The following is a 19,052-nucleotide window of genomic DNA, read 5'->3' on the forward strand; positions in this document are numbered from 1 at the left end:
TCTTATTCCAAACTCATGGGCATTAATATGGAGTTGGACTCCCTTTGCTGCTACAACAGCCTTCACTCTTCTGGGAAGGCTTTCCACTAGATGTTGGAACATTTCTGCGGGGACTTGCTTCCATTCAGCCACAAGAGCATTAGTGCGGTCGGGCACTGATGTTGAGCGATTAGGCCTGGCTCGCAGTCGGCGTTCCAATTCATCCCTAAAGTGTTCGATGGGGTTGAGGTCAGGGCTCTGTGCAGGCCAGTCAGGTTCCACACCGATCTCGATAAACTATTTCTGTATGGACCTCACTTTGTGCACAGGGGCATTGTCATGCTGAAACAGGAAAGGGCCTTCCCCAAAACTGTTGCCACAAAGTTGGAAGCACAGAATCATCTAGAATGTCATTGTATGATGTAGGGTTAAGATTTCCCGTCACTGGAACTAAGGGGCCTAGCCTGAACCATGAAAAACAGCCCCAGACCATTTTTCCTCCTCCACCAAACTTTACAGTTGGCACTATGCATTGGGGCAGATAGAGTTTTCCTGGCATCTGCCAAATCCGGATTTGTCCGTCGGACTGCCAGATGGTGAAGTGTGATTCATCACTCCAGAGAATGCGTTTCGAATGAAAGCTTTACACCACTCCAGGCGACGCTTGGCATTGCGCATGGTGATCTTACGCTTGTGTGCGGCTGCTCGGCCAGCTCCTGACAAAACAGTTATTGTGCTGACGTTGCTTTCAGAAGCAGTTTGGAACTCGGTAGTGAGTGTTGCAACCGAGGACAGACAGGTTCTGTGAACTTGTGTGGCCTACCACTTCGCAGCTGAGCCGTTGTTAATCCTAGACGTTTCTACTTCACAACAACAGCGCTTACAGTTGACCTGGGGCAGCTCTAGCAGGGCAGAAAGGTGACATCCTATGACGTTGGAACGCTGAAAGTCACTGAGCTCGTCAGTAAGGCCATTCTACTGCCGATGTTTGTCTATGGAGATGAAATGGCTGTGTGCTCGATTTTATACACCTGTTAGCATCGGGTGTGGCTGAAATAGCCGAATCCGCTAATTTTAAGGGGTGTCCACATAATTTGTGATGTAGTGTTTGATATACACTGTACAAAATATTCAGAACACCTTCCTAACGCTGAAGATCTGCTTTATAGTGCGATTGACAATTAAAGGCATTATATTCCTGTGGTCGGGGAGAATTCATTCATGGTAAATGCTATATGTCGACTCAATCAGAAATTACTTTTAAATTCTAAAGTGGATCTTCTGCAATACAGATTGAATCCAGCCCTTTAAGGCAATGTTCCCACATTAGCAGAGACTGCATTCATGGTAAATGCTGCATATATCGGTTCAGTCGGAAATTACCTCCACATTTCTATTGTGCACTCTGTAACGCTTCAGCGATACAGATTGAATAGATCCCCAAGTATTGTATCAAAGGGCACTTCTCTGCACTAAACATTTTATAGACCGAGGCTGTCTAAAAATGTTACTAGCTGATTTCCTAGAGGAAATCCTGGTTCAGGATGTAGATATTTCTGTATTTCATTTTCAATACATTTCCTAACATTTCTAAAAACATGTTTTCACTATGGGGTATTGTGTGTAGATGGGTGAGAAGAAAATCTATTTAATCCATTTTGAATTCAGGCTGTAACACAACAAAATGTGGATTTATTTTTTATTATTTCACCTTTATTTAACTAGGCAAGTGTCACGAGCGGAATGAACAGTTTAAGGAGTGAGTCAAGCGCAGGAGACTGAGGTCCGTTGGAACAATTTTAATTTAATAAATCCACGGGTAAGTTTCACATACGGCTGGGAGCATAACAGTCAGGAAAAATGACAAATAGAAGCTCCGCTCAAAAGGCAGACGGGACGCAGCCCGGCAACCCTAATGCCTATATAATTTAAGTAACACCACACGTAACAACGAACAATCCCGCACAAATCCTAGCTAAACACAGACAGACTAAATACCCCCCCACTAATGACAAACATAAAACGGGTGCAAACAAAAAACAGACATAACTAATAGACACTGAAACACAGATCGGTGGCAGCTAGTAGGCCGGCGACGACGAGCGCCGCTCGACCGAGGAGAGGCGCCACCTTCTGTGGATGTTGTGACAGTACCCCTCCCCTGACGCGCGGGTCCCGCAGCGGCGCCGGGGCGACCCGGAGGGGCGAGGCGACGTCCGGGCGGAGGTTGTGGAAATTCCGCAACATGGCTGGATCCAGAATGTCCCTCGCCGGGACCCAGCACCTCTCCTCCGGACCGTACCCCTCCCAGTCCACGAGGTACTGCAGGCCCCCCACCCGACGTCGGGAGTCCAAGATGGCCCGGACTGTGTACGCCGGGGCCCCTCCGATGTCCAGGGGCGGCGGGAGGGCCTCCCGCACCTCAGCGTCCTGCAGCGGACCAGCTACCACCGGCCTGAGGAGAGACACATGAAACGAGGGGTTAATACGGTAATGTGTAGGAAGTTGTAACCTATAACACACCTCGTTTATTCTCCTCAGGACTTTGAATGGCCCAACAAATCGCGGACCCAGCTTCCGGCAGGGCAGGCGGAGGGGCAAGTTCTGGGTCGAGAGCCAGACTCTATCCCCCGGGTTAAACACGGGGGCTTCACTGCGGTGGCGGTCAGCGCTCTCTTTGTGTCGTTCTCCAGCCTTCTTTATACACTCCTGGACCGCTTGCCAGGTCTCCCTAGAGCGCTGGACCCATTCCTCCACCGCAGGAGCCTCTGTCTGGCTCTGTTGCCATGGCACCAGGACCGGCTGATACCCCAACACGACCTGGAATGGTGACAGGTTAGTAGAGGAGTGGCGCTGAGAATTCTGGGCCATCTCGGCCCAGGGTACGAACCGCGCCCACTCCCCTGGCCGGTCCTGGCAATATGACCGCAGGAACCTGCCTACATCCTGGTTAATGCGCTCTACCTGCCCATTACTCTCGGGGTGGAAACCCGAGGTCAGGCTGACCGAGACCCCAGCCTCTCCATAAACGACCTCCACACCCTGGACGTGAACTGGGGACCCCGATCAGATACGATATCCTCGGGCACCCCGTAGTGCCGGAAGACGTGGGTGAATAGGGCCTCCGCGGTCTGTAGGGCCGTAGGAAGACCGGGCAACGGAAGCAGACGGCAGGACTTCGAGAACCGATCCACAACAACCAGGATCGTAGTATTTCCCTGAGATGGCGGGAGATCCGTAAGGAAATCCACCGAGAGGTGAGACCAAGGTCGTTGTGGAACGGGGAGGGGCTGTAATTTCCCTCGAGGCAGGTGCCTAGGCGCCTTACACTGGGCGCACACCGAACAGGAAGAGACATAGTGTGTTACATCCTCTACCAAGGTGGGCCACCAGTACTTCCCCCTCAGGCCTCGCACTGTCCGTTCCACCCCAGGGTGATCCGAGGAGGGTAGAGTGTGGGCCCATCGGATCAAACGATCGCGAACACCCAGCGGAACGAACTTCCGACCCGCGGGACATTGAGGTGGAGTGGGTTCGAGCCGACCCGCCCGCTCGATGTCCGCATCCACCTCCCACACCACCGGCGCCACCAGACAGGACGCAGGGAGTATGGGAGTGGGATCGATGGTCTGCTCCTCGGTGTCGTAGAGACGTGACAGTGCGTCGGCCTTCCGGTTCCGAGAACCCGGAATGTACGAAAGGGTGAACTGAAACCTCATAAAGAACATGGCCCACCTGGCTTGACGAGGATTAAGTCTCCTCGCTGCCCGGATGTACTCCAGGTTACGGTGGTCGGTCCAGATGAGAAAAGGATGACGTGCCCCCTCAAGCCAATGTCTCCACACTGTCAAAGCCTTGACCACGGCTAACAACTCCCTGTCCCCCACATCATAGTTGCGCTCCGCCGGGCTCAGCTTCTTAGAAAAGAATGCGCAGGGGCGGAGCTTCGGAGGAGCGCCCGGACGCTGCGAAAGCACAGCTCCCACCCCAGCCTCGGACGCGTCCACCTCCACTATGAATGGCAAAGAGGGATCCGGATGCGCCAGCACCAGAGCGTTGGTAAACAGAACCTTCAGACGACGGAAGGCTCTGTCCGCCTCTGCCGACCACCGCAATTGCACCGGACCCCCCTTCATCAGTGAGGTAATGGGAGCTGCCACCTGGCCAAAACCCCGGATAAACCTCCGGTAATAATTGGCGAACCCCAAGAACCGCTGCACCTCCTTCACAGTGGTAGGGGTCGGCCAATTACGCACAGCCGTAACGCGGTCATCTTCCATCACCACCCCTGTGGTGGAAATGCGATATCCCAGAAAAGAAACGGCTTGTTGGAAGAACTCACATTTCTCAGCCTTGACGTATAGGTCATGCTCCAGCAGCCGCCCAAGCACTTTACACACCAGAGCCACATGCGCGGCGCGAGTGGCGGAGTAGATCAAGATGTCATCGATGTACACCACCACCCCCTGCCCGAGCATGTCCCTGAGAACCTCGTCCACAAAAGATTGGAAGACGGCGGGAGCATTCTTTAACCCATATGGCATGACGAGGTACTCATAATGGCCCGATGTGGTACTAAATGCGGTCTTCCACTCGTCTCCATCTCGGATACGCACCAAGTTATAGGCGCTCCTGAGATCTAGTTTTGTGAAAAAGCGCGCCCCGTGAAATGACTCCACGGCCGTAGCAATGAGAGGTAGTGGGTAACTGAACCCCACTGTGATAGAATTTAGACCTCTATAGTCAATGCACGGGCGCAGGCCTCCCCCCTTCTTCTTCACAAAAAAGAAACTCGAGGAGACGGGTGATTTAGATGGCCGAATGTATCCCTGTCTCAAGGATTCAGTGACGTATGTCTCCATTGCCACTGTCTCCTCCTGCGACAGAGGGTACACGTGACTTTTAGGAAGGGCTGCGCCAGCCTGGAGGTTTATCACACAATCCCCTTGTCGATGGGGTGGTAATTGAGTCGCCTTCATTTTACTGAAGGCGATAGCCAAATCGGCATATTCAGAGGGAATGTGTACAGTGGAGACTTGGTCTGGACTCTCCACCGTGGTTGCACCGATGGAAACTCCTATACACCTACCTGAGCACTCCCTCGACCACCCCTTAAGAGCCCTCTGCCCCCATGAAATCAGAGGATTGTGAGAGGCTAGCCAGGGAAGTCCCAGCACCACCGGAAACGCCTGGGAATCAATAAGGAACAGGCTGATACGTTCCTCATGACCCCCCTGCGTTACCATGACCAGTGGCACTGTTTCCTCCCTCACTTGGCCAGACCCTAGTGGTCGACTATCTAACGCGTGCACAGGGAAGGGTTTGTCCAGTTTAACCAGGGGGATCCCTAACTTATCAGCAACACTTCGGTCCATGAAACTCCCAGCTGCGCCTGAATCGACTAGTGCCTTATACTGGGAGTGAGGGGAAAAACCAGGGAAGAAAACAGAGACATACATGTGGTCGACAGGGGGGTCTGGGTGAGGCTGGTGCTGACTCACCTGGGGGGTCGATGGAGTGCTCTGCCTGCCATCTGAGTTCCCGGGAGAACCTCTCCAGCACCGGTCCGCAGTGTGTCCATCTACGGGCACAGTGGGTGCAGGAGAGGCCCCCCCCTCCGGTCCTCCTAGCAGCGGTCCCTCCAAGCTCCATGGGCGTTGGAGCAGGAGGGATGGGAGGTGGAATGAATAGGCCCCGATCGGAACGTCCCCGGGCAGTTAGCAGGTTGTCCAGCCTGATGGACAAATCAATCAACTGGTCCAGAGTGATGGTATGGTCCCGGCAAGCCAGTTCCCGGCGGACGTCCTCACGTAGACTACACCTGTAGTGGTCAATCAGGGCCCGCTCATTCCACCCCGATCCGGCGGCTAGAGTCCGGAACTCCAGCGCAAAGTCCTGAGCGCTCCTCGTCTCCTGCCTCAGATGAAATAATCGCTCGCCCGCCGCCTTGCCCTCCGGGGGATGATCGAATACCGCCCGGAAGCGGCGAGCGAACTCTGGGTAGTTGTCCTTTGCTGAGTCTGGGCCCTCCCAGACGGCGTTGGCCCATTCCAGGGCTCTACCCGTGAGGCACGAGACGAGGACGCTCACCCTCTCTTCATCGGAGGGAGAGGGCCGGACGGTCGCCAGGTACAGGTCCAACTGGAGCAAAAACCCCTTGCACCCAGCGGCCGTCCCATCAAACTCCGTGGGAGCCATTATCCGTATCCCGCTTGTACTGGGTTCGGTTGGATTTGGTAGGGGCGCAGGGTGATGAATTGGTCCTGGTGGGGGTGATGGAGCGACTCGCTCCCAGCTCTCCAATCGGGTCAGCACCTGGTCCATGGCCGTGCCCAGTCGCTGGAGGAGGCTGGCATGTTGGCCGACTTGTTCCTCCATTGACAATGTTCCTGTCCCTGCTGACTCCATAAGTGGTGCGGGATTCTGTCACGAGCGGAATGAACAGTTTAAGGAGTGAGTCAAGCGCAGGAGACTGAGGTCCGTTGGAACAATCTTAATTTAATAAATCCACGGGTAATTTTCACATACGGCTGGGAGCATAACAGTCAGGAAAAATGACAAAAAGAAGCTCCGCTCAAAAGGCAGACGGGACGCAGCCCGGCAACCCTAATGCCTATATAATTTAAGTAACACCACACGTAACAACGAACAATCCCGCACAAATCCTAGCTAAACACAGACAGACTAAATACCCCCCCACTAATGACAAACACAAAACAGGTGCAAACAAAAAACAGACATAACTAATAGACACTGAAACACAGATCGGTGGCAGCTAGTAGGCCTGCGACGACGACCGCCGAGCGCCGCTCGACCGAGGAGAGGCGCCACCTTCTGTGGATGTTGTGACAGCAAGTCAGTTAAGAACAAATTCTTATTTACAATGACGGCCTACGAAAAGGAAAAAGGCCTCTTGCGGGGACGGGGGCTGGGATTAAAAATAAATACAATTTAAATATAGGACAAAACACACATCATGACAAGAGAGACAACACAACACTACATAAAGAGAGACCTAAGACAACAACATAGCATGGCAGCAGCACATGACAACACAGCATGGTAGCAACACAACATGACAACATGGTACCAGCACAACATGGTAGCAGCACAAAACATGGTACAAACGTTATTGGGCACAGACAACAGCACAAAGGGCAGGAAGGTAGAGAGAACAACACATCACACAAAGCAGCCACAGCTGTCAGTAAGAGTGTCCATGATTGAGTCTTTGAATGAAGAGATTGAGATAAAACTGTCCAGTTTGAGTGTTTGTTGCAACTCGTTCCAGTCGCTAGCTGCAGCGAACTGAAAAGACGAGAGACCCAGGGATGTGTGTGCTTTGGGGACCTTTAACAGAATGTGACTGGCAGAACGGGTGTTGTATGTGGAGGATGAGGGCTGTAGTAGATATCTCAGATGGGGGGAGTGAGGCCTAAGAGGGTTTTATAAATAAGCATCAACCAGTGGGTCTTGCGACGTGTATACAGAGATGACCAGTTTACAGAAGAGTATAGAGTGCAGTGACGTGTCCTATAAGGAGCATTGGTGGCAAATCTGATGGCAGAATGGTTGATGTAAATTGAGGAGAGCGTGGGAATAATGGTAGTGGTAATAACACTGCAATAACTTCTCACTCACTAGTGACTCACTAATAACTTCTCACTCTATCCATGTGCTAGTGTCTGAAACACTGACAATGACTTCAAAGGTCAAAAGTATTCCAGGTTATAGACAGAATCAAGAAACATTGACCAATGTATTGGAGACCAATATAAACCATGACAGCATACGACTTGCTGGCCAAAGGCCGCTAAACAATATTACATCATATCAGTGTGATCTAAGCTGGCTGATATCAGGCATGCTCTCTGCCATTCTTGTCATTAAACATAAACCTTTGGAATAGTACATTGATAGGACACTTTCCAATTGCCTAACACTATGAATACTGACAATTGGCTTTCCTTTCTCGTCTCCTTACCTTGATCTGAAAAGATAAGGCCCACCAAGGGATTTGGTTTCATCTTTAAGTCTCAGCGTATTAGGGGCTTTATTGGATGCTTTTACTGGACCGTATTAAGCTGTGAATCACCTGTATGTATCATGTCTGTTCTTTTGAGAGTGTTTGATAGTGATAACAGCTTGATCGTGCAACGTGGAACAAAATTATAATCCAGCAATAAAAAATGACAACGCACTTTGTGTTGGGAACTTCGGACACAGGTTGGCCATTCACCTTGCATTTATGGGATCGCATCAGAGCAATCAAAGTTGTATAAATACTCAGTGAGCGTCTGTCAGTGTTTACTTACGGTAACATCACCACAGAGGGTCTCTAAGGTCAGTTATTTACTTAATATATATTATGTTTTAATCACCTGATCATTGTTGTTTTACTTTCAAGATATAGAAAATTATACTATTCGTACCTCAGTAAACAAAAAAAGTGTGAATACTACTAATATTCATTAACTCCATGTTGTGTAAGTAGTGCTCAGTTTGTTTTTGTAAACTGAGAAAGTTCCAGCGCATAAATAAGGGCATTTATAAAGTCCTGTATATCATTGTCATAAATCAGTGATCCTGTATAGAATACAAATCAGTTATCCTGTATATAATATTGTTATAAAATCATTGAATCAGAGTGGTATATTACTGTTGTATAAACAGATATTCTCCATTGTGTTCACAGGTGTATTGTCAGCAGATCACCATGAAGGTTGTTGCAGTAATCCTGGCTCTAGCCGTCCTCTCAGGTGACCTTTTACTTCTACTGAGTTTGTGTCCCAAATACCACCCTATTCCCTATACACCCTGGTCAAAAGTAGTGCACTAAATACGGAATAGGGTGCCATTTGGGATGCATACTACCTAAGATAATCATTGGGGTTTCATCAGCTCTGGAAAAACATTTGTTTTCTGAAACATTACCCAACAGGATAATTGACAGGGGCAATACAAATACCAACTGGTTTAAATCAATCGATTGCTCCATTCTCTTAACTATAGGCTGCCATGCATGGGTGCTACCCATGCAGGATGAGCCCCAAACTCCCTGGGAGAAGACAATTGACCAGTTTAAGGACTACATAACAGATCTGAACTCTAAGGCTGATGAGAAGGTGAAGAACATCAGGGCCTCCCAGCTCAGCAGTGAACTGGAGTGAGTTTATTTCTGTGCGAATCTACCTTTACTTTCCTACAGTTGGCCATTAATCCTGGCAAAAACATAAAAAAATATGGTGAAATATCTCCCTGATGTGCATTTAGCTTCAAGCCTTTTTGCAGATGTCTTCAATACTATTGTGGATAATCATGCTCCCTTCAAAAAATTAAGGGTTAAAGGTAGATCGAATGCCTGGTACACTCCGGAATTATCATAAGTCATTCATAAAAGAGATGATGCTTGGGTCAAGGTCAGGCACACAGGCTTAGGCCCGGACTGGCAAGCTTTTAAGCAACTGAGGAATCATTGTGTAAGTCAAATCAGAAAGGCTACATTTCTCAGAAAGGCTAAATGATTATGTAACCGCTCTTTCGGATTTTAATGGGAACCTGGCTAAATTCAGGAAAACTGTCAATCCCTGAAGAGTTCTACTTCCTCCTCTGCAACAACAAATTTAAATCAGAAACTGGCCTTATTACAGGAAAAAAAGGATACATTTTATCACCATTTTATTTCAAGAGGCTCTTATAAGTTATTTCAAAGCCTATTCACAATGATGCTGATAGAGGAAACTTGCTGAATGATCTGAGAAATGATAGTCAAAGCTTTTCTTTTAGCCTATTTACAGAAAAATAAGTCCTGGATGCTTTGCTAGCAATAGACAACAAGAAATCCACAGGGGCTGACAAATTGGATCCCGGTCTGCTTAAGTGTGCAGCGCCCATTATTGTTGGCTCAATAACACACATTTTCTATTTAACATTATCAGGAAATATTACAAAAGTATGGACATCAGCTCTTGTGCTGGGCGGGGATAGTAGTGTTCCTTGTCTAGCTATGATTCTTGAATCCTTGGGAAATGTAGAACTTTGCTCTTTTTTTATCTGAGAAATGTATTTTGAATGTAAATCAATCAGGGTTTAGGCCTGAGCATAGCACTATTACAGCAACCAATTTAGTTGTTAATGATCTTTAGACACAAAATGAAATGTGCTGCTTTGTTTTTGGACCGGTTGAACGGTTTTGATACTGTTCATCATGATTATTGAATAAGTTGTCCTCGATAGGCCTGAGCACTGACACCTGTTCATGGTTATCTTAGTGACAGAACTCAGACCATCGTGATTGATGGGGTTAAGTCTGAATTTCTTGTACATGAAGGTGTACCACAGGAGGCGATTTTGGGACCTGTTCTCCACTATTTATACAAACACCATTGGCCAATCTGTTAAAAATGTTAAACTTCATCTATATGCAGATGATACTATTATGTATGCTATTGCCCCGACTGTTGATTTGGCTGTGTCAAAACTAAAGTCAGATTTTATAACTATGCAGGAATCCCTTACTGATTTAAAACTTGTGCTTATTACAGACAAAACTAAATACATGTTGTTTTCAGACTTTGGTAAGAATGTTTCCGATGAACTACATGTTAACTCATTAGATGGTTCTCAAATCGAACGTGTTCCCACATATCAATACTTAGGCATTTGGATTGATATGGATTTGACGTTTAAAAAACATATAGATGAGTTAAGATTTAGAGTTGTCTTTTTCTACAGAAACAGATCGTGCCTTGCTCTAAGCAGTAGGAAGCAGATTATTCAGTCAACCTTTTTATCTGTTCTTGATTAAGGTGATATTATCAGCTGCTACTACTTTTAAAGCTTTGGATGCCGTCTACCGTAGTGCCCTTTGTTTTGTTACAGGTGACAGTTTTGATACTCATCACTGCATCCTGTATCAAAAAGTTGGCTGGACTTCGCTAAAGACCCATAGATCTCTACATTACTCCCTTTTTGTTTACAAGGCCCTAATTCATAAACTTCTGTCTTATATAACTTTGCTATTGAAGTATAGTCACCTGAGTTGTCTGACCCGTTCACAGGATTGGTTAACTCTTGAGGTTCCTAGGGTCTCCACCGAGCTAGGTGAATCTGCTTTTAGATTTAATGCTCCGTATTGCTAGAACAAAATTCTAAATACATTTCATCTTGATGTTCTGGTGCCGTTCGTGCAATTTCAAGTATTGATTAGGGACTTACTTGTGGAGGAATGTATCTGTTTTTCTGGGTGATTTGCAATGTTTTATTTGTTCTTCCCATTACTGTGTTTTTGTATTTTAATGTGTATACATATACAGTGCATTCAGAAAGTATTGAGACCCCTTGACTTTTTACACATTTTGTTACGTTACAGCCTAATTCTAAATGGATTACAATGTAACATTTACATAAGTATTCAGACCCATTACTCAGTGCTTTGTTGAAGCACATTTGGCAGCGATTGCAGCATCGAATCTTCTTGGGTATGATGCTACAAGCTGTATTTGGGGAGTTTCTCCCATTCTTCTCTGCAGATCCTCTCAGCCTGGGGAGCGTTGCTGCACAGCTATTCTCAGGTCTCTCCTGAGATGTTCGATCGGGTTCAAATCCAGGCTCTGGCTGGGCCACTCAAGGACATTCAGAAACTCGTCCCAAAGCCACTCCTGCGTTGTCTTGGCTGTGTGCTTAGGGTCGTTGTCCTGTTGGAAGGTGAACCTTCGCCCAAGTTTGAGGTCCTGAGCGCTCTGGAGCAGGTTTTCATCAAGGATCTCTCTGTACTTTGCTCCGTTCATCTTTCCCCTCGATTCTGACTAGTCTCCCAGTCCCTGCTGCTGAAAAACATCCCCACAGCATGATGATGCTGCCACAACCATGCTTCACCGTAGGGATGGTGCTAGGTTTCCTCCAGAAGTGATGCTTGGCATTCAGGCCAAAGTTTAGTCTTGGTTTCATCAGACCAGAGCATCTTGTTTCTCATGGTCTGAGTCTTTAGATGCCTTTTGGCAAACTCCAAGCAGGCTGTCATGTGCCTTTTACTGAGGAGTGGCTTCCGTCTGGCCACTACCATAAAGGCCTGATTGGTGGAGTACTGCAGAGATGGTTGTCCTTCTGGAAGGTTCTCCCATCTCCACAGAGGAACTCTAGAGCTCTTTCAGAGTGACCATCAGGTTCTTGGTTTTATATTTTTACACCATTTTCTCAAATTTTGAGAAACCTGTTTTTGCTTTGGGGTATAGTGTGTAGATTTATGAGGAAAACATTTAATTTCATCAATCTTAGAATAAGGCTGTAACGTAACAAAATGTGGAAAAAGTGAAATACTTTCAGAATGTACTCTATTGTTTGGGTATCATGTGTATATTTAGGTTCTATATACAGGGCGCATTTGTAAAAGAGACGTACATCTCAATATGTCTTCCCTGTTGAAATAAAAATAAAAAAAACATTTAAAAATGTATATTTTCACCCAGTCCAAAGAATAACACTCACCTATTCTGATGTATTTGATAAATGTCCACTGAGTGTACAAAACATTAAGAACACCTTCCTAATATTGAGTTGAGTTAGATTCACCTGGTCAGTATGTCATGGGAAGAGCAGGTGTTTACATTGTTACATTACAAATGAAATAGTAATAGTAATTTAATATGATCTATGTCTTAATAAACCTGTCTGTTTTCCCTCCCAGTACCCTGATCACAGACACCATGTCTGAGCTGAATATGTACAGTGATGATATGAAGACCAAACTGGGACCTCTCGCTAAGGACACCGCTGAACGTCTGGGCAAGGAAGTGCAGCTCCTCGTTAACAAGTTGCAGGCTCACATGGCTGAAGCTAAAGACCGTACCACAGTGTACACCCTGGAACTCCAGACCATGTTGGAGCAGAATGCCAATGACGTCAGTCACAGGGTCAACACCTATAGCCGCAAGCTGAACAAGCGCCTGAGCAAAGACACCCAGGAGATCTGCAGGTGTGACAGAGAGAAGGCAGGAGCCGTTTGCCAGACTAGATAAATTAAAGTATTGAAGTCTTTAGATTGAAGTCTTTAGATTTAAAGCATTGTCTTATTGTGTCTAAATGTTGGCTGTTATGTCATAATTCATCATGTATTGTTCACCGATTTAAAAAACGTTCAATACTATTTGTCTGTCACATAAGTAGTCATGCACATAGAGGGAGTCATTTAACTGCAAACAAGTTCTAATGAAATGGAATGCTTTACCTTACTTTGTACAGTACCTGTCTTTGACATCTCCTTCCTCTCCACTCTTTTTTTAGCAAAGTGACCACCTATTTCGAGGAGCTGCATTCTCGAACCACCTCTGGTGTGAAATCCGTGGTGGATCGCTTTGAGCCTTACTACGTCCAGATCCGTGAGCGCGCTGAGGATAAGATGGCTACCCTCAGCAAACTGCTGACGACCCAGGCTGAAAAGGTGAGCACTGTCTGGCTCAGTAAGTGGAGCAAGGTGCTTGCATTGCCAATAATCGTGGGTTTGATTCCCGCTGGGGCTACCCATACAAATAAATGTATGCATGATTGCAAGCGCTTTGGATAAAAGTGTCTGCTACATGGAATATACAGTGGCAAGAAGAAGTATGTGAACCCTTTGGAATTACCTGGATTTCTGCATAAATTTGTCATAAAATTTGATCTGATCTTCACCTTAGTCACAACAATAACAACACCTTAGTCACAACAATAACACACACATTTTTGTATTTTTCTTGTCTATATTGAATACATAATTATTGTATTTTTCTTGTCTATATTGAATACATAATTTAAACATTCACAGTGTAGGTTGGAAAAAGTATGTGAACCCCTAGGCTAATGACTTTTCCAAAAGCTAGTTGGTGTCAGGAGTCAGCTAACCTGGAGTCAAATCAATGAGACGAGATTGGAGATGTTGGTTAGAGCTGCCTTGCCCTATAAAAAATACTCACAAAATTTGTGTTTGCTATTCACAAGAAGCATTGCCTGATGTGAACCATGCCTTGAACAAAAGAGATCTCAGAAGACCTAAGATTAAGAATTGTTGACTGGAAAGGGTTACAAAAGTATCTCTAAAAGCCTTGATGTTCATCAGTCCATGGTAAGACAAATTGTCTATAAATGGAGAAAGTTCAGCGCTGTTGCTACTCTCCCTAGGAGTGGACGTCCTGCAAAGATGACTGCTAGAGCACAGTGCAGAATGCTCAATAAGGTTAAGAAGAATACTAGAGTGTCTGCTAAAAACGTACAGAAATCTCTGGAACATGCTAACATCTCTGTTGATGAGTCTACGATACGTAAAACAGTAAACAATAATGGTGTTCATGGGAGGACACCACGGGAGAAGCCACTGCTGTCCAAAAAAAACATCACTGCACGTCTGAAGTTTGCAAAAGAGCACCTGGATGTTCCACAGCGCCTCTGGCAAAATATTCTGTGGACAGATTAAACTAAAGTTGAGTTGTTTGGAAGGAACACACAACACTATGTGTGGAGAAAAAAAGTCACAGCACACCAACATCAAAACCTCATCCCAGCTGTAAAGTATGGTGGAGGGAGCATCACAATTTGGGGCTGCTTTTCTGCCTAAAGGCCTGGACAGCTTGCTATCATCGATGGAAAAATGTATTCCCAAGTTTAGCAAGACAATTTGCAGGAGAATATAAGGCTTTCTGTCCACCAATTGAAGCTCAACAGAAGTTGGGTGATGCAACAGGACAACGACCCAAAACACAGAAGTAAATCAACAACAGAATGGCTTCAACAGAAGAAAATACGCCTTCTGGAGTCGCCTTCTGGAGTCCTGACCTCAACCCGATTGAGATGCTGTGGCATGACCTCAATAGAGCAGTTCACACCAGACATCCTAAGAATATTGCTGAACTGAAACAGTTTAAAGATGAAGGGTCCAAAAATTCCTCCTTACTGTTGTGCAGGTCTGATCCACAACTACAGAAAACGTTTGGTGGAGGTTATTGCTGCCAAAGGAGGGTCAACCAGTTATTAAATCCAAGGGTTCACATACTTATTCCACCCTACACTGAATGTTTACACGGTGTGTTGAATAAAGACATAAAAATGTATAATTGTTTGTGTGTTATTAGTTTAAGCTGTCTATTGTTGTGACTAAGATGATCAGATCAAATGTTATGACCAATTTCTGCAGAAATCCAGGTAATTCCAAAGGGTTCACATACTTTTTCTTGCCACTGTATTACACACTGCTCAAAAAAATAAAGGGAACACTAAAATAACACTTCCTAGATCTGAATGAAAATCTTATTAAATACTTTTTTCTTTACATAGTTGAATGTGCTGACAACAAAATCACACAAAAATAATCAATGGAAATCCAATTTATCAACCCATGGAGGTCTGGATTTGGAGTCACACTCAAAATTAAAGTGGAAAACCACACTACAGGCTGATCCAACTTTGATGTAATGTCCTTAAAACAAGTCAAAATGAGGCTCAGTAGTGTGTGTGGCCTCCACGTGCCTGTATGACCTCCCTACAACGCCTGGGCATGCTCCTGATGAGGTGGCGGATGGTCTCCTGAGGGATCTCCTCCCAGACCTGGACTAAAGCATCCGCCAACTCCTGGACAGTCTGTGGTGGAACGTGGCGTTGGTGGATGGAGCGAGACATGATGTCCCAGATGTGCTCAATTGGATTCAGGTCTGGGGAACGGGCGGGCCAGTCCATAGCATCAATGCCTTCCTCTTGCAGGAACTGCTGACACACTCCAGCCACATGAGGTCTAGCATTGTCTTGCATTAGGAGGAACCCAGGGCCAACCGCACCAGCATATGGTCTCACAAGGGGTCTGAGGATCTCATCTCGGTACCTAATGGCAGTCAGGCTACCTCTGGCGAGCACATGGAGGGCTGTGCGGCCCCCCAAAGAAATGCCACCCCACACCATGACTAACCCACCGCCAAACCGGTCATGCTGGGGGATGTTGCAGGCAGCAGAACGTTCTCCACGGCGTCTCCAGACTCTGTCACGTCTGTCACATGTGCTCAGTGTGAACCTGCTTTCATCAGTGAAGAGCACAGGGCACCAGTGGCGAATTTGCCAATCTTGGTGTTCTCTGGCAAATGCCAAACGCCCTGCACGGTGTTGGGCTGTAAGCACAACCCCCACCTGTGGACGTCGGGCCCTCATACCACCCTCATGGAGTCTGTTTCTGACCGTTTGAGCAGACACATGCACATTTGTGGCCTGCTGGAGGTCATTTTGCAGGGTTCTGGCAGTGCTCCTCCTGCTCCTCCTTGCACAAAGGCGGCGGTAGCGGTCCTGCTGCTGGGTTGTTGCCCTCCTACGGCCTCCTCCACGTCTCCTGATGTACTGGCCTGTCTCCTGGTAGCGCCTCCATGCTCTGGACACTACGCTGACAGACACAGCAAACCTTCTTGCCACAGCTCGCATTGATGTGCCATCCTGGATGAGCTGCACTACCTGAGCCACTTGCGTGGGTTGTAGACTCCGTCTCATGCTACCACTAGAGTGAAAGCACCGCCAGCATTCAAAAGTGACCAAAACATCAGCCAGGAAGCATAGGAACTGAGAAGTGGTCTGGGGTTACCACCTGCAGAACCACTCCTTTACTGGGGGTGTCTTGCTAATTGCCTATAATTTCCACCTGTTTTCTATTCCATTTGCACAACAGTATGTGAAATTTATTGTCAATCAGTGTTGCTTCCTAAGTGGACAGTTTGATTTCACAGATGTGTGATTGACTTGGAGTTACATTGTGTTGTTTAAGTGTTCCCTTTATTTCTTTGAGCAGTATATTACAACTAGCTGCACCTAAATGGCATTTATTATATCAGGTGAAGGACAAGCTTGAGTCCCGGGCTGAGGAGGTCCGCGAGCAGCTGGAGAAGACCACCGAGAACCTCCGCAGCACCCTCGAGGGCAAGACGGAGGAACTGCGCACCTGGTTCAACCCCTACGGCCTCATAATCCGTGATCAGGCTAAGGCCATCATGGAGACCATGTAAATCAACATACCACCATGCAGGCTTAGGGTGGTGGTCTAGTTCACTCACTATGTTCTATGTCACATATTTCACCCAAGTTAAAAAAGGGAAAGAAACCATTTCGTTTGTCACTCTATTCGTAAACAAGACATAATGCATATTTGGCTGAGCACAGAGCTTTTCAGACTTGTAACAGATCCCCAAGATCAACCAAACAAATCTACTTGTGTTAATATCCTCTCTCACTCATTGTCATCCACCACTACAAAAGGCACCCTTTCAAGGCCTAGCTGATAAAGTTTACAGAGATGCACACTCTAGCCATTACTGCTTAACATCAAAATGTATATTAGCGGCACAGAACAGTTGTGGTAGGGGAATTGTATAAAGGGCTTTGTGAGTGAGTAAGTAAGTAATAATAAAAAAACATACATTGGTGACTGTGGTGAAAGTCTGTCAATCCGATAAAAACATCTATACTAATCTGTGAATTGTTATTATTATTTTATGATCATAGATATGACATGATAATCATCATAAGTTTGGTTTCCATCCAATTGGCAACAGATTTATGTGAATATTCTCAAATCTGCATTAAAAAACATGCACATTTTCCCACCAAAGGGGTTTCAATTACAGATATGAAGGACTCGGGGCCCAAAAGCCCGTTTTAGCATGGGCAGCGCCATTGAGGACTTTCACCATCTTGAAGTAGTGAACTGGGTGGGACTTCCTATGGGTTAAGGAAGGATCACATCATTTGTATTCAGACCCTTTACTCAGTACTTTGGTGAAGCACCTTTGCCAATGATTACAGCCTCAAGTCTTCTTGGGTATGACGCTACAAGCTTGGCGCACCGGTATTTGGGAACAAAAATATAAATGCAACATGCAACAATTTCAAAGATTTTACTGAGTTACAGCTCATATAAGGAAATCAGTCAATTTAAATAAATTCATTAGGCCCTAATCTATGGATTTCACATGACTGGGCAGTGGTTCATCCATGCATGGGAGGGCATAGGCTCTCCCACTTGGCACCCACTGGGAAGCCAGGCCCAGCCAATCAGAATGGGTTTTCCCCACAAAAGGCTTTATTACAGACAGAAATATTCAGCAAAGTCAGCATGCCAATTTCACGCATGCTCAAAACATGAGACATCTGTGGCCTTGTGTTGTGACAAAACTGGCCTTTTATTGTCCCCAGCAAAAGGTGCACCTGTGTAATGACCATACTGTTTAATCAGCTCCTTGATATGCAACACTTGTCAGGTGGATGGATTATCTTGGCAAAGGAGAAATGCTCACTTAAAGGGATATAAACAAATTTGTGCACAAAATTTGACAGAAATAAGCTTTTTGTGAGTATGGATCATTTCGGGGATCTTTTATTTCAGCTCATGAAACATGGGACCAACACTCTACATGTGTTTATATTTGTGTTCAGTGTAAATAAACCACTTGCTATTTATTTGAAATGTGCATCAAGTTCATCACCGTCCATCACTTGACCTCCATGAAGTTCATCAGTTATTTAAATCTGCTTACAAACTCTAATGCTTTTCTACATCGCACTGGTAGTACAACGTAGCATGTCATCATGTGACTCCCAAGTTTAATTTGACATGATGGTTTATTATATAAATATTTGCCCATAAAATGAGTTTCCACTGCAATTGTGGGATAATGAATTGTACCGAAAAAAAAGATCCCACCATGTTGAACAAACAAATTGTCTGTACCGACACGTCATGTTTCAATCACCCGTCTTCATTATTTTTTATACGGCATGGCTTTACTTGCATAAAAACTGTGGATGGAAACGCAGTTACTGTGGAGAAACTTCAGCGGAAACAACACAAAAGTCAAAGTCAAGATACTTTTATTGAAAGACAACTGTAAATAAAAACTTGTAAAAAAGTTTTGCATTGATAATGAGACATCTAAAGAATGAAAATGATCAGTACAGAATCAATATAACAAATCCTTTCCATCACATCTTTGTGTTGACAATAGCTTTGCTGTACATACACAGTGCTTAAAGTTTCAATGAGTAATGTTTACTGAATGTCCAGTGACATCTTTGACATT

General features: G+C 45.8%; 1 protein-coding gene across 1 annotated transcript; it reads left to right on the forward strand.

The window, feature by feature from the left end:
- The first annotated feature begins 8,104 nt into the window (after positions 1-8,104).
- On the forward strand, positions 8,105-17,444 carry apoea (apolipoprotein Ea). The gene is made up of 6 exons (XM_014142162.2): positions 8,105-8,322; positions 8,675-8,738; positions 8,992-9,145; positions 12,665-12,952; positions 13,261-13,417; positions 16,812-17,444. The coding sequence occupies exons 2-6, from the start codon at positions 8,696-8,698 to the stop codon at positions 16,980-16,982; spliced, it is 813 nt and encodes a 270-aa protein (XP_013997637.1). The 5' UTR covers positions 8,105-8,322; positions 8,675-8,695; the 3' UTR covers positions 16,983-17,444.
- The last annotated feature ends 1,608 nt before the right edge of the window (positions 17,445-19,052 follow it).

Source organism: Salmo salar, chromosome ssa14, assembly GCF_905237065.1.
Source record: "Salmo salar chromosome ssa14, Ssal_v3.1, whole genome shotgun sequence".
Lineage (NCBI taxonomy): Eukaryota > Metazoa > Chordata > Actinopteri > Salmoniformes > Salmonidae > Salmo > Salmo salar.

Coding starts and splice junctions, on each gene's coding strand:
- apoea (XM_014142162.2), top strand. CDS start 8,696: ATGAAGGTTGTTGCAGTAATCCTGGCTCTAGCCGTCCTCTCAG. Junction 8,739..8,991: donor GGCTCTAGCCGTCCTCTCAG/GTGACCTTTTAC, acceptor TCTTAACTATAG/GCTGCCATGCATGGGTGCTA. Junction 13,418..16,811: donor TGACGACCCAGGCTGAAAAG/GTGAGCACTGTC, acceptor TTATTATATCAG/GTGAAGGACAAGCTTGAGTC.